This window comes from Anser cygnoides, chromosome 2 (genome assembly GCF_040182565.1).
Source record: "Anser cygnoides isolate HZ-2024a breed goose chromosome 2, Taihu_goose_T2T_genome, whole genome shotgun sequence".
NCBI lineage: Eukaryota > Metazoa > Chordata > Aves > Anseriformes > Anatidae > Anser > Anser cygnoides.
The window spans coordinates 155,235,071-155,250,975 of record NC_089874.1 but is presented as its reverse complement, the minus strand read 5'-3'; the positions used below and the strand labels follow the sequence as shown (position 1 = coordinate 155,250,975).

The 15,905-nt window shown below is 37.7% G+C and overlaps 1 protein-coding gene across 3 annotated transcripts in view; it reads left to right on the top strand.

Annotated features, from left to right (window-relative positions):
- The window catches only part of DNAAF11 (dynein axonemal assembly factor 11), a 50,801-nt gene that overhangs the window by 15,180 nt on the left and 19,716 nt on the right, over positions 1–15,905 (top strand). Inside the window, exons 1-5 of one of the 3 annotated variants that reach the window (XM_066990759.1) lie at positions 2,337–2,462; positions 5,947–6,114; positions 11,615–11,692; positions 13,668–13,840; positions 14,797–14,996. In XM_066990759.1, coding sequence (XP_066846860.1) covers positions 2,453–2,462; positions 5,947–6,114; positions 11,615–11,692; positions 13,668–13,840; positions 14,797–14,996 — 629 coding nt within the window. In that variant the 5' untranslated portion in view covers positions 2,337–2,452. Of the gene's footprint in view, positions 1–2,336; positions 2,463–3,149; positions 3,279–5,946; positions 6,115–11,614; positions 11,693–13,667; positions 13,841–14,796; positions 14,997–15,905 lie in introns of those variants that run through there. The other 2 variants (XM_066990758.1, XM_066990760.1) reach the window with 2 other exon arrangements.

The window sequence follows — 15,905 nt, the reverse complement described above, 5'->3', positions numbered from 1 at the left end:
AAAATATCTGTAATTTTACCCCAATTCACAAAGTAGACTCTCTGGACACATTTCAGCCTGGTTTACTGGTGAGTTACTTTATGATCTGAAATATCCTCAAGGTATCTGCTTCAACACTCCCACTTCCACAAAGGTCTTGCTAGAACTCCTCTTTGCAATCCCCCATTTCTATTTCTTGCCATGCTGGTTTAGCCCTGGCTAACAGCTGGACTCCCACCCAGCCAATCTCTCACGCCTCTTCCCCAGCAGGACAGGAGGATAAAATACCATGAGAAAGCCTATGCAAGGTAAAGACAAGGAGATCACTTACTACTTATCGTCATAGGTAAAACAGATTCAAACTGTGAGAAAACGAATTTATTGACAATTGAAATTCATTCACATTTGAGAAACAATGACAAAAAACATCCATAGGTAGCATTTCGGGTCATGGTCACCTCTGGCTATTACTCTCATTTACAGGAAGATACACACCCATCTAGTGCTCAACATTTATTGATAACATGAGAAAATAGTAGAGCCCAGTTCTAGAGCTGCATAGATCTGCTCTGATATAAGGGTATTTAACTAGCGTTCATATAGACAATTAAGATACTGAAAATGAAAGGAATTTAAGGACCCATCAGACCACTGAGAAAGTGAAAAAATTACTGTCTACATCAGCTTCAGGCAAAATGGGCCTCATCACTTCAGCAGCGGAGATACAGCTGCTGGCCTGGTCTGTCACCACGTGGGGCCACCCAGGTGTGTCACCACCACACAGACCAAAACCTAACTTAGCAGTGCAGCACAGATTTGGCAGAGCTTTAATCACATCTGCATGTAATGCACTCTCCCCTCCTCTGCAAAGACAGACTTTCTGGTCCTAGGCTTACTAAGCAGTGAGCATCCTTTGATCTTCTCTGTTGAAGCGATTTAATTTTGCATAAAATGAGTGCATTTTCATTGCCAAGAATGACTGAAATGGGATATTCTTTTCCTTAAACGAATACATGAACTTTAAAGCTTTTAATCCAAAGCAATATTAATCACTTAGACATACGGAACGAGGGGCGCAGAAGACACTAAACTGTCCCAATATGATTTCTCCTTCCTGCACCCATGTAGCTTGTAAAAGACTACTTGAGGTCTTCCTCCAGGGCATGAAGGTATTTATTCTGAATCTTTAGCCTCTGGATGAAGCTTTTATCTTGCTGCTTCCTTTCAGATCTGGCTTTAACCAGGTACTGAGAGTACAAAAGTCAATCTGCTTTCCCAATATATCAGCTGGTATGTGAAGAGATAACACCTATTTTTAAAAAACTTGTTTCCGTATTAAAAAAAGGATTGAAATTTCTCAAATTCTGTTTTTCTTTTAGGGTAGAATTTGACCTGGCATTGATCAAACCTTGTCTTAATTTTCTGCATAGACATCATGAAATGAATGTTTCCCTTCAGTATATTGCAATTGAATCCATTGCACACTTTAATTTCATTTCTTCAGAACTATCAGATAGACTCTCTGCAAAAGGATGAAAGAACAGGATTTCAGCATAACAAAATAATGGGTATTTCTGTGCAATACAATGAAGACACAGTACTTAAAATATTGAACATAGCAAGAATGAGCTATCTCTTCTTCTTGACATTGATTACCTTGATGGCGAGTTGTACTCTCAAGTCAGAAATTAATAGTCCTAGTACAAGGAGCAGCTATAAAAGTCATTATTTGAAGGGGCCTTCAATTTAATAGAAAATAAATGAGTAGGCAGCAGAAGGCCTCGCCCCCAGCCTCATCTCAGTGGCTTTGCAGTGCGGATCTGGGCCACAAGGTGGTGCCGTGCAACCAGCTCTGTCAGCATCTTTGTCCTCGGCGTGGGTTGGTGACTGGCACAGCCAGATAGGACAAATACAGGGGGGTTATAAAGCGCATGAACTACTTTGTGTCCCGTTATGTCCACAAAACTTATTAGCTTTAACTCAGTGACACCTCCTTTCTGCTATCGCCTAAACAGCAATAAATTAGGAAGCATTCTATATTTTCATGAATTACATCCTAGGTAAATGACTTAGTAAATTAACGTTTCCAATAGATTCCCACAGTCTTTTTTAATCTTTTAAAACACGTGTGAAATTTCTGATACATAACCTTTAGGTTTGATCGAGCCTTGAAACACGCAACCAACCTCCCCAAACCCTCCATGACACAATTCCCAGCGGGAACACCGCGGTGCATTAGGTGGAAGGGGACAATCCCCGGCCCTGAGGGGTGGCAGCCCCTGGCCGTGCTGAGGGGAGCGGGGCAGGGACCCGGCAGCACCCCGGGGAGCGGGGACCACCCCTCGGGGACCCGGAGGCCCTCCGCCCGGAGCTGGGCCTGGGGGCACCCCGGCCGCCACGTCCCTCCAGCCCCCGTTGCCATGGCAGTGCGGCGGCGTCCTGTAATGGCGGCGGCGTGAAGCTGAGGGCAGCCATGGTGCGGAGTGAGTGTCACCGAGAGTCGCTTCCCTTCCCTCCCCAGGGCCCCGTCCCTCCTCTCCGCGACTTGACCCGCTCCCCAGCTCCCATATTCCTCCTCCCCGTGCTTGCCACCCCTTCCCCCCCCACCTTCTCCATGCCCTGGCCTCCAGCCTCTCTCCCCTCTTCCCTCCCTCTTATTTACCCAGCTGCATTAATTAGCTCCCTGGGAGTAACAACCCGTATTATTTTGCCAAGCACAGCACAGCCTTGTCCCCCTAAGTGATCCCTGAGAGGCCTTGGCAGCAGCACAGCCCAGGCAGGGAGCCCTGCATGTCAGGGATGTCCTGCTGCAAGGGGAGATGCTTGACAGGACGGTTTGTGTTAGGGGCTAGAGCTGTAAGCCCTGTTCTTACCCTGTAATTACAAATTTTCCATTCTGCATTGTGTGTTTTTAATTACATTTTTTTTTTAGGTAGAAGTAGCTAAAGCAAGTACTTTATAAGAGCTGTAAAACAAAACAAAACAGAAGCGTTGAATAAGGTTAATATCTACCATACCGTTACTTACGAATCTGTAATCTTTTAGAGGTAAAGCGGTGTGACCTAAAAGACTGTGTGCTCATACATATCGCTCAGGAAAAAAGCTACTGAGGAATTCCGTTCGTCTGTGATTTTCCCTGTGATCTGTTTTGATTGTACACCATCACAGGTCCGCCAGTCCCTTGCTGGGCTAAAATAATGCTTTGGAAAGCAAATCCTTATCTCTGCATGAAGCTGGCAGATGACTGCTTTGAGCAGGCACTGCCTGAAGGAGAATGGCTTCATCTCCTGAGCAGCATGGTATGAAATGAGTCTTAAAATAGTGGTTGAATACTTCCCTTCTCTGAAATGCCGTTTTCCCACATTATTTCTCAATATAACAGCTTATTCTATCAATTTATTTAAAGCTTTCCTTTTTATCTGCTAAATCTTGAATAAAACAAAGAATTTCCAGAAGCCCAGCTGCAAGATCTTCAAGATCTGTTTTATCTCCTGCCTATTGATGCCCTCCCCTTAATTCCTCCCGTGTTCATGGGAATGTGAGAGTAGCTGTGATCTCTCAGGTCTCTGGTCCACTCTTCTGTTACAGCACACAGCAACATCAGATAATCTAGTTAATATACTTTTCATCAAAAACTCTTGTTGCAATGTGATTTTTCAGTACCTGGAAAAAAAAAATCAGATCGTTTTCTCTTGCAGGTTTGTTTCCCTCATTCCTCTTAAATGCAGTAGGTAGCGTACAAAATGTCAAACATTCACTCATTTCCCTAAAGCAGGTCCCCAAAACAGGTCAATAAAGCCCCACTGTAGCTTCTATTGAGAATTATTGTCTCTGCCTTGCAAACCATCTGGTAATGAAAATTAGCATCTTTGCATAATCATTGCAACAATCAGTTCAAGTTTCTTTTCATCAGCAAATGGAAATCTGACTGTAATAAAACTGTCAAGAATAGTTCATATGAATTCCTTTTGTATAAAGAAAGGGTATAGAGCATAATGCTGTCTCCAAAGTGTAAGTCTGCAGATTGTGGAATATTGTTCTCTTGCTCAGAAATACCAGTTTGCACTGGAAATACGGTCACTAAAAGATCTGTCGCTAAACAAATTAGTAAGTATTCTTACTTAAGGATGCTTCTTACTTAAGAACTAAACACATTAGTAAGTCATTCTTTTTGTAATACCAGCATATTTGCAAAGTACTTTATTAGAAATTGTGATTTTTTTTCATATTTTCTGTGAAGACTAAATTATTTAGTCGTGATTATTGCCATATTTCTATTTTCTCTAATAATTTAATCAGGTTTAATCAATGGCCTGTTGAAGAGAAAATGGTTGTTCAGATGCAGCAAACCAACCCACAATGACTGAAAAATAAAGACACCTTTACCAATATGGTTTGTATGCAGACAGGATCTCCACTTCCATCAGTATCAGTACCACTATTATGTAATTCTGTCAATCAGACGAAACTTGGGTGAACAGATGGGAAATTTATCCCCGTTCATCTGTAAATAATATAACATACATATGAAGTCCATTACACACCTTTCCCAAAGGCTGTGGATCGACAAACTACACCAACATGCACGTGTATGGACTGTATTGGTGTGTAGATTACCCAGCATTTACCAGCCCAGTCCACGAGAAAGTGTGCAACAATTTCAGGACCGGTAATAAAAACAGATAATTTGACAAAACCTCCCTGAGATAAAGAAGCAATGAAACAATGTATTTCATTAATGTATAGCAGACCAACTTGTTTTCATAGAATCGTAGAACAGCTCAGGTTGGAAGGGACCTTAAAGATCATCTAGTTCCAAACCCCTGCCACGGGCAGGGGCGCCACCCACTAGATCAGGTTGCTCAGTGCCCCATCCAACCTGGTCTTGAACACTTACAGGGATGTTTTCGTAGATCCCTGTATTTATATATTTTACTTTTTTTTTTTTTTTTAATTATTATTTTTCCTCAGGGAATTTTTGAAAGACTTGCTAGGCTTCTTTAGGCTTTTGCAGTCATGAAAATACCTATGCTTATTTGATAAAATCCAATTTTTTAATCAGTACTTCCCTGTAGTTCACTGCTTATCAAGGAGATGAAAATGCCAGTACTTTTTTTGGTGCAGTGGGCTGGAAACAAAGTAAAAACATCTAGCTCAAGAGTGAGCACTGGTTCTCATAGAATTTCTTTACCTTCATTATACAGAGCCTTTTCACTGTTTCAAAGATTGCCTGGCGTTAAATATTGGTACATGAAAATTCTTAACCCCAGATTCTGATGAGTTTCAGCCGCTGAAACTCTTTTGCTTGCTGCTAATGAACTGCTAGTTCCTAAGAAATACCCAGGATTAATTTCATCCCATCATAAACATTTATAAGCATGCATTAGTTATGGCTTTGCCTCAAGCATGGAAAAAGTAGAAAATATCTGCCCACTTTCAACATTGATCCTGCATATTTCTCAGCACACTGTGCTGGCGGAAGAATATGATGACAGTGTAGCTAGTTTACTTTGTTTTTTTCCTGCTACCTCTGATGTGAACACGTGTCACCAGGAAATAAAACACCCCATTGCTTGTCTTCACGAATCACTTTGCAATATGAGCTATGCCAAAAACAATGCATGGTGGATTAATTTTTGCAAGGTTTGCATTATACTTTTATGGAAGACTCAGCAGTTTTCATATTTATTTTTCTAAATGTTACAGGTGATGTGATTGTGTTTTACAAATCATGTTTACTGTGGCAGAGCGAGCTGAAGTTACTTTGCATTTGTTGTCTTTTGTAGCAGATTCTCTTTTAGTTGGTGTTAATACTGGATGTCTATTTTGTATGGTGGAATGAAAGATTTTAATGATTCTGTAAGTTGTTCATAAGCCAGGTGGAGCATATCTTGAAGGTCTTTTCTAGCCTTAATGATTCTATGATTCTATGATATATTTTCCAATGACATCAAATATTTCTTTCAGTCACTGAAGATCTTGTTCGAAGACGTGCAGAGCATAATAACTGTGAAATTTTTTCACTGGAAGAAATCTCTTTACATCAGCAAGAAATAGAAAAACTAGAATATCTTGACAAATGGTGTCGAGATTTGAAAATTCTCTATCTTCAGAATAATCTAATTCCCAAAATTGGTAAGTGTTTTCTGGATATGTTTCTTATTAAATGGATTTGCATGCATAATCAGAAACAAAACAAACAAACAAAAAAACTTTTGTGTTATACTTTGTGGGAATATAGAGTAAGTAACCACAGAACAGTTCTTTGTGAATCTGATCCTACAAGCTTTTCTTTCCCTGTCATGGAAGTAGATTTCTAAAAAGCTCAGAAATTTGTAAGAGAAATTTTAAATGAAAAACTTAGATAGTGCTGAGATACAAGATGTGAGATACACTCACTAGAATTTGAATGTGGAACACCTTTTTATTGATTTAAATCTCATATGTCAAGATACAACTCATATATCCTGTTTTCGTGGTATGAGACAGTTTAACAGTTTAAACAGAGAGATCGTTTAATGCATACCATGGACCGTGACATGAGAAAACTAGCTCTCCTCATGCTTACTTTTCAGTTCAATTTTTGTACATACGGTAGCTTTTCTTAACCTTGAAATAATTTTCATTCAGATACAATTATTGCTTTTGTGCGTAAAGGCAAGTTTTTACGGAGAAGTCTCAATGATCTTCTTGCACCACAGGAGAAGATATAATTCCATATGGTCTGTGTTTTGTGGTGTTATGGTGTAGCTTTAAGTTTGCTAGGTACACAGAAAGACATGACATCAGGCCTTGGGCTGGAAAAGCTTAAATGCTACAGATATTGTCTAGGTAGGATGGGATGGGATGGGATGGGGTGGGGTGGGGTGGGGTGGGGTGGGGTGGGGTGGGATGGGATGGGATGGGATGGGATGGGATAGGATAGGATAGGATAGGATAGGATAGGATAGGATAGGATAGGATAGGATAGGATAGGATAGGATAGGATAGGATAGGATAGGATAGGATAGGATAGGATAGGATAGGATAGGATAGGATAGGGTAGGATAGGGTAGAATAGCATAGAATAGCATAGCATAGAGTAGCATAGAGTAGCATAGAGTAGCATAGAGTAGCATAGAGTAGCAGAGAAGAGAAAGAAAAGGAGAAGAGAAGAGAAGAGAAGAGAAGAGAAGAGAAGAGAAGAGAAGAGACGAGACGAGACGAGACGAGACGAGACGAGACGAGACGAGACGAGACGAGACGAGAGAAGAGTTTGGTTAGAAGGGACCTTCAAAGATCATCTAGTCCAAATGCCTGACCTCTTCAGAGCTAACCAAAAGTTAAAACATATTATTAAGAGCTTTATGAAGGTTGGAAAATCAGAAATGCTCAGGAATGATCTTAGCATATTTTTTGAAGTTCCTTGAGAGGTAGAAAAAAAATCTAAAATTTTAGGATGAAATACTGTGGTTAGGATCTGTAGGCAATGTCTTTAAGCCCTTTCAACTCTGTCCTACCCTGAAGGGTCTTGTCAGGGATTTCCTAGGGAGTGTCTGTATTGGTAAAATATGCATTTCTTAGAGAGGAGAAATCTTCTCCAAGAGAGAATACGTTTTTTTTGAAACTACTTTATGCTGATCTATTCCATCAAAATTGTACCAAAATAAGTTGTTTTTCTCACTGCTATTGTGTCCTTAAGGCAAAAGATTTCATCTCATTTTTTGTCAACACCCATATCTTGTAGAGTCATAGAATCACAGAATGGTTTGGGTTGGAAGGGACCTTAGACATCACCTAGTTCCAACCCCCCTGCCATGGGCAGGGACACCTCCCTCCAGACCAGGTTGCTCAAAGCCCATCCAACGTGGCCTCGAACACTTCCAGGGATGGGGCATCCACAGCTTCTCTGGGCAACCTGTTCACTACCCTCATAGTGAATAATTTATTCTTAAATTCTAATCTAAATCTACATTATTTCAGCTTAAAGCCATTTCCCCTTGTCCTATCACTACACTCCCTGACAGAGTCCCTCCACAGCTTTCCTATAGGGTCTCCTTGGAGCCTTCTCTCCTCTAGGCTGAACAATTCCAAATCCTTTAGCTGTCTCCATAAGAGAGGTGCTCCAGCTCTCTGATCATCTTCATGGCCCTCCTGTGGACCGACTCTAACAGATCCATCTCCGTTAGGTTTATGTGGTGTACCACATGACCTTTCAGATTATTGGTTTTTGGATACCAGATTTATTCAGCAATTTCATTTTTAAGACATTCAGTTTTCTTCTTAACTTAATCTAACAGTAGGAGCTGGAAAATTATGCAACTTCTAACTTTATATATAAAAAAAAGAAACACTATATAAATAATGACCAAAAGGTTTGCTGGTGGGGGTTGAATTAGAAAATACTGAATTGAACAGGTAATCCACTGGGACGTGGATGGCAGTGTGTCTGTGCAGAGTACACACCAGATAGATGACAGTTCCAAGCACACTTCAAAATATCAAAACACACTTCAAAATATCAAAATATCATAGGTGTATGGTTTATATTGCCTCTGTCAGGATTAGTCTCTGCTCTTAAAGAAAACCTTTACGCAGCCCTAAAAATCAGACCCGCCTCCTGATCAGATAGCAAGTTGCAAGGCATCCATATGTACAGAAGGTAAAACTGCCTGGCTGCTGTGGCTGTAGATGAGTCCTGGTTCTTTCCTATAAATGGGAAAAAAACACAAGATACCATTGGCTTCTACACCGCCTCTCTCATATCATTTGTACGGCTGTCATTACAGAAATACCTTAGGAGAAATGTACAGCCAAACTAAGCTGCATGAGTCCTTGCTGAGAAATTCATTTCATCATCCGTTTGTGAATTACAAAACTCTCTCTCCAAGGTCTTAGTAGGCTAAGTGGTAGAATTCATGTCACCTAAATTTTGGACATTCATATCTTAGCCAGTTACTGTAGCCTCCCTTATGAAGAAGGCATATTTTTGAGCATGATTTAGTTCACTGGTTTTAGACAGCCAATTTAAGGTAAGACAAATTGCACCTTGAAGAACCTATTTCTCTTTATTGATTATAGAGGAGCCTAAACAAGTAGCTCAGCCATGGACATGATCTGTGTGTGTTAGATGAATTCTCTGCTTGAATTTTCCTTTTTGTCTCTGCAGGGACAGTATGTACAGCAGTTTATCAGTGCAGCTTGTAAATTAGACTGTGAGGTAAACTTTTTGACTTCATTGGATGTGTTTTCCAGTCAAATCTTCAAAAAATGTGGTGACTGGGGAAAAATTGGTGAACCGTATCATGAATTACACCGTGTATCTTGTATCAGATTTGTGTCTCAGTCACATCTCAAATGACATTTGCATTTTCCAGTCACTTTTGAGACAGCTAAAGTTTGTTTACTGCCCTATTCCCTCTTCACCTCCTTTGTGTATTCAAAGGAAGAAATGCTAGCCATTCTGACAGAACAAACCCAGTCACTGTGGACCTGCAAATTTCAACAGCTGATGGTGAAAATAATACATTTTAGATCCTAGATTATAGAATGCTCCTATCCTTGGCTGAGAGCTGCCTGCTATCTTTTGTTTGGCCTGTACAGTCTAGTAGTGTTCTTGGCCTAGAACAGTCTAGTAGATTTAAATAAGTCATTTTAGGTATTCTGGTTACATTACAGTGATATTAAAGATAAATTTGGATCGCTGTATTTAAAAAAAAAAAAAAAGAGAGAACCTTCACTCATTCTGTCAAATGGTCTTAATCGATCAAGGATCATTCCTGAAAATATTATTTACTAAATTTGTTCCTGGCTTGAAGCAAAGCAATATAGTATCTCCCCTTGTGCCCTGTGTACTACTCTATTTTAACCATTCTTCTCTCTAGCACATTTTCTATGATAAAGCAAATTTTTAATTCTGTTCTCCTCTTAGAACAAACATCAAGCATTATCGCATTTCTTCAATGATTTCCACTCTGAAGAGAGGTGCATTAGATATCGCAGGTGATGCTTAGATTTTACATAATGCTTGCCTGTAGCAATAAGCCTAAAGCTAGTATAAAATAATGTAAAAGAAAGCCTAAAACTAGTATAAATCAATTTTTGCCTAACTAATATTTCAGAATCCAGGAAAGAAATTCTCCCGTACAGCAATGGTAATTGCACTGTGAATACTTTTGACACAAAGCGTGGTCGTCTCAAGGACCCTAGCTTCCTCTTGGTTAGCCAGCGCCATTTAGTTGAGTGAGCTAGGCCTCTCTGAAGAAGTAGGCAAACATTTAGGATCTTGACCCTTCAGCGTTGCACATCTTTTGTTCCTCTGCAAATGGCTTTACCTTCCAGCTCCCGAGCCACTAGCCATCTACGCAATCGTGTGACTATTTCATTATTCACTTACCTCTGTTGTGCCTCTGTAGCATGTGAACTAATGCTGCCTACTATGCCACTTCCACTCAGTACATGGACTTATAGCACCATAAAGCTTTAACAGTATATTGTGGGAGGAAGATCTGCAGTGAAGGACAGTGTGGCTGACACGAACACAGCACTAGCAAACTTTCTAGCGCAGGAACATGAGCTCTGAGGAATGAAACTGGTAGATAAATTTTGTATCCCACTAGCACATGCCTGGTGGTCGTTTTTCAGGTTTATGGCAGAAAAGCATCTTAGTTTGAAGTTGATTATTATTGCACTTACCATTACTTTTATTAGAATTGTGTGTTCTTATATTCACTATGACACTAATGAAAACACAAAAGGTAATAACTAACCTGTAATTGTGGGCCATCCTGCTACTGCTTTCTCAGCTGATCATGTATATTTGAAAATCCTAGTTGAAAATGACATTTTCTTACCTAATTTCTTAATTCCTCCATTACTTCCTAATGTCAGGAATTTAAATAAATCCTAAGAGTTTTTTGTTTGTTTGTTTGTTTGTTTGAAAACTAAGTTGCCACAAAAACTCCAGAAGAAAAGGAAGTTTCCTTGACCACATTTGTGCCAGAATACACCCATAGCATTTTATAGACAACACATACATTGTAGGCTAAGCAAGTCTATGTTATGTAAAAGAGTAGTTCTAAGCTGTATTTCAAAACAGCACAAACTCTGCCAGATATAATATAGCATGGGTTTATTGATTATTTAAGTTTCTTGTATTAACTGTGTAGATAAAATATCTTTAAAAGTTCAATATATACTAGAAACAAAAAACAAAACCAAACAAACAAATGGAAAAGAAAAAAAAAACAACAACACAATCTTTGTTATATAAGTGAGTGTAAAACTCAAATATTATAAAGCTTGACTAAGTATGGCCTGAACATTCCCGAATTTCATGATGAAAGGAATATTTCACTGGCTTTTTGGCCAGTCCTCTCGCATTATATACTTGTGTTATAGAATTTTTGATAAAACGTGTTTATAGCCTTCCCTATTTTGCTATACTATTTTCATTTCAATTTATGCTTTACAGAGAATTTCTGTTTTAATCTTTTTATTAGCATTAAAATATTAATGCCTGATAGTCTATTGCATATTCAGGTTTGTCCTTCCAATTTTTCTGCTTTATTGTTTGTTCATAGTCAAGTGAGCAAGTAAAATGATAATGCCCTTCCAGTGAGGGAAACTGAAATAATGGATCTGTGTTTTGTTACAGAAAATGTGGGTAAGTTAAAGAAGCTGGAATATTTAAATTTAGCTTTGAACAACATTGAAAAAATCGAAAATCTGCAAGGTAAGATTTTTAAATGAACTATTTTACCTTTTCTTATTGAAACACTTGAGTTGTAACTGATTTTAGATTAAGTATGAGGGTGGAAGCCATTGATTATGCCCACCAATAAATGTACTTTATTGATTGTCAGAAGAAGGAGCCAGCTTGTGTGCAGTGTTTCAACAAGTGCTTCTTTGTAATAAGTGGTTCGTACTGCTGAAATTCTGTCATTGCAGTTTCTTAAATGTATTTTAACTTGCTTTTTACGTATTCTCATACCAGTGTTGTCAGCTATGACAGCTCTATTCTTTAATACTTTACAAAATAGGAGATCAAAATTTTCAGGAAACCCATAGAGAATTGGTATTTTCCCACTGTAAAGTTAAGATGATCTGCTAGGTAGGTTAGCTAGAGCAATGCGGTATTTTTTTAATGCTATGCAGGATGTAAAGAGTGTCTCTTGTAATGGTTCAGCAGTCATCTTCGCTTCAACAATCAAAAGTCTCACAGAAGAAGGTTCTACACTGCGCACAATTTGCATTGTCAGTCTGGAGTATTTTTATAGAGTTTTTCAGGTGATTCTTTCTTCTGTCATTACATGGAGTCTTGTCTATCTTATCTATGTTTAATCATTTATCTTGACACTATAATTGTATGTGCAAAGATCAAATCCTAAGACTTAAAGCCATGCATAAACACATTCCATATTATCTGAATAAATTCTGACTTTTGACTTATTTCATTCCTTTTCTTGCTTAGGCAACTTGCTGAATATTTAAAATGTCCACCTTGGCAACAGAACAATAAAAAAGCTGATTTGTTTTGTTTTGTTTAAACAGTGTGCAAGCTGTTTCAGGAGGATGGTTTAAATCAAACAGAAAAATAAACAAATTGGCTAAACAGAAATTTGTAAAAGTTGAAGAAATATGTAGTACATTACATATTTGGCAATTTGCTGAGAAACTTACATCTGTTTTCATGCCAGTAAATTTTAAGTTCCTCTATCAGGCTGCATTATTTATTACTGTGATTTGTCATTTACTTAGAAGTCAGAACCTTTGGGAGTTAGCTGTGCAAAAACCGAGGTTATTTAAATCCCCTAATAAATCATTTTGCGTTGTTTATGCTCTTTCAGTTCCATTATGCATAAAATACTTGCCAAATAGACCTGCAAAGGAAAAGAAGTGATTAAAATGATGAGCACAGAAATTGAGCTTGCTCTTAGCTGAACTTTTTTACTCTTAGAGTCAAGGTTATGACTCACGGACATATTATGATAAAAAGAGTGGCTAATGAATTCTGGATCCAAATTTCCCAGAGCATTTTGTTAGCAAATTTAGTGTTTTTGTTTATAATGAATTCTTCTGGTTAACATACCATTTTCTCACCATGTTTTGCAATTTAATCAGTAATAAAATCCTCACAGACACTGAGTCCATAAAGCGGAAAAACTCTTATTGACTTGGAGTGTATATTTAAAAAATATTATCTCAACACTTCAAAAATGATAGTGAAGATTAACATTACAAAGAAATGAAACCCATCAGGATTCTGCTCTCTTGAAGCAATTAGACAGCCTTTAGCCACACGGAGAAGACTTAGATGAGATGGGGTACCAGGGCAACCAAACTCTTAAAACTGATGTCCAGCTTACCTGAAAATGAAACATTCATTTAATTTTCCACAAAGTCTTGATAGTGGTGAAACCAATAGTAAGTTTTGATATTTTCCATGTTACCAATGTTTTTTCTTTCTATGAATATTGTAGCCTTATAAAGCTTAGCTGTTAGTCACTCTTCTACTAGTGGCTTGGAACAGATGTATCCTGATAGAATGAAGTTATTATACAGAAAGCAAATGCAGACACCAGTTTTAGTACCCAAGTGCATGTATGTGTCTGTGTGTTTGTATATGTGTGTGTATCATGTACATTTATGTTACAGACAAATTGAATGTGTGGGTTTTTGTTTGTTTGTTTGTTTGTTTTTTCAAACAGGCTGTGAAGATCTGAAGAAACTTGACCTGACAGCAAACTTCATTGGTGAACTCTCTAGTATTGAAACCCTAAAATATAATATACATCTGAAGGAATTGTTTCTAGTGGGTAACCCATGTACTGAATTTGAAGGTTATAGACAATTTGTGGTGGCAACACTTCATCAATTAAAAGTAAGATTTTTAAAGTTAAATTTATGTCCAGATCAATAACCAACTTTGTTGACAGAACATAGAAATTCAAAACAAAATAACTGCTTGTGGTAGGAAAACTAGGAATATTTTTCTTACTGTCCACAGGAAATTAAATTCTGTTCTGAATAAGTGACTGTATTAAGTAATGTGATAATAAATAGTTATAGTAAACCACATGCATTTGTTAACTTTTCTGTCATTTTTATTGGAGATGCTTAAACAAAATTCTGAAAAGATAAATACATGGTACAGTTCTGGCTTTTAGCTTTATATATATGTCTGTATATATACATACAGTGTATTTTTAAATTATTACTCTGATTTTAGAAAGTTACCAGGTCATTGGTAATGTACCAACAATATATACCATACCAACAACATAAGGCAGGAGAACAGTAGAAATTGATGCAAAAATGCTCTATATTGTAAATAGGTACTCTGAGATGGAGGTTTTGTACAGTGACTGATCTAATGATTTTCTGTCATTGAAAGAGACAGTCAGAATCCTGAAATATGCTCTTCTACTTTCCCTTGGAGAAACAGACACTTGCTTAACTTCTTAAGAGTAGATTCAACTCATTTTTGAGTTAAATGAACATATCTAAAGAAATATTTTTGTAATAGTTTCATGAGCTGAATAAAAGACAGACGAATATCAGAAATGGCTGAAGGGACTCTCTCTACTACATAGTAATATGACTAACTAAAATTCCAGGAAAATGCAAAAGGCAGCTCTCAGACACACAAACATTTTCAGATCTAAATAGCAACCTACAGTTAATTCTTTTTAATGCGGTACAACTTACATTCTGCTTTAGAGATTTGAAAGGAATATTAAATTAACCTGCAGTTTAATGGATGTATTGATTTGAATATGTTTTGAATTTCTCATATATTTATATTGCTTTTTTTCCCCCCCCCCCCCCTTTGGGAAGTATTTGGATAGTAAAGAAATAGAACGTTCAGAGAGGATTCAAGCACTTCAAAACTATCCAGAAGTGAAACAGAAAATCAGAAAACAGGAACAATCTTACCTTCTCAAAAGAGCCAAAGAAAAAGAAGAGGCTCAAAGAAGGATGCATGAAAGAAAGGATAGGAAAGAGACACAAGTGGAAGCTAAGCTTGAATTTGACAGGTAAGAGTAATCAGCCAGAGTTTGTAAATAAACATCACTCGTCTCTTTCTTCATTAAGAATTTTGTTTTCCCTTGTTAAATGTTGTTAATATAATTCCACTTAAACTCTTTTGTTTATCCTTATTGCTGATTCTAGCAGGATTCTAGCATTTCTCCTATGGTCTCTAATGAAAAACGTAATTAATTATAAACATAATTAACTACTAACCTGTAGACGGTACAACAGAATTTCTGTTAAAGAACTCCAAACTAAATTTTCTAGGTTCCAAAATGGTGTGATTGATAGCTTGTTTCAAGACAGCTGGAAATTGTTATTTAAGGTAATACAGTGGTTTCAGAGACAGCAGATGTTCATATATATTTTCTTTTGCTTCAGATGCAATATATATTAAGAACGAAACAGTATTTGCAGATCTTTTGAGATGTAAATGGCTAAGGAATGTTAACTCCTACACTTCTGCTACCTAATACTACTAAGATTATGTAGACAGCAGAAGGATTTTTCCCTTGTGTCATCTTTCACTGTACATGTAATTCATCATTTTTTTAGACCAATAGAGTCTAAGTTCCATGGAGAACATGGCTATGGAACTTTTTTTCCACACAGATCACAGCTGTATCATAAATTTAGTTTTCATTCTATATAGATAGAGACTTTCTGAACATTACAGAAGCTTAGGTCTAGGGAGAAAAGTTATTTGGGTTCTAAAATGGCACTTGAAGAGATGTGTAAGTAAAAAGTTGCTATCTTATAAATTTCTAACCTGCTGCTCTCTGATTTTGGGAATACTTAAACTTAACAGGGACTGAAGGTTTTCTTGCATCTGAAGGTTGTAAGGGCATCTGAAAATTCTGCTCCTGAAATTAAATCTGTTAAACTATCTGTCAGGGTTTTCAGACAGCTAAGCA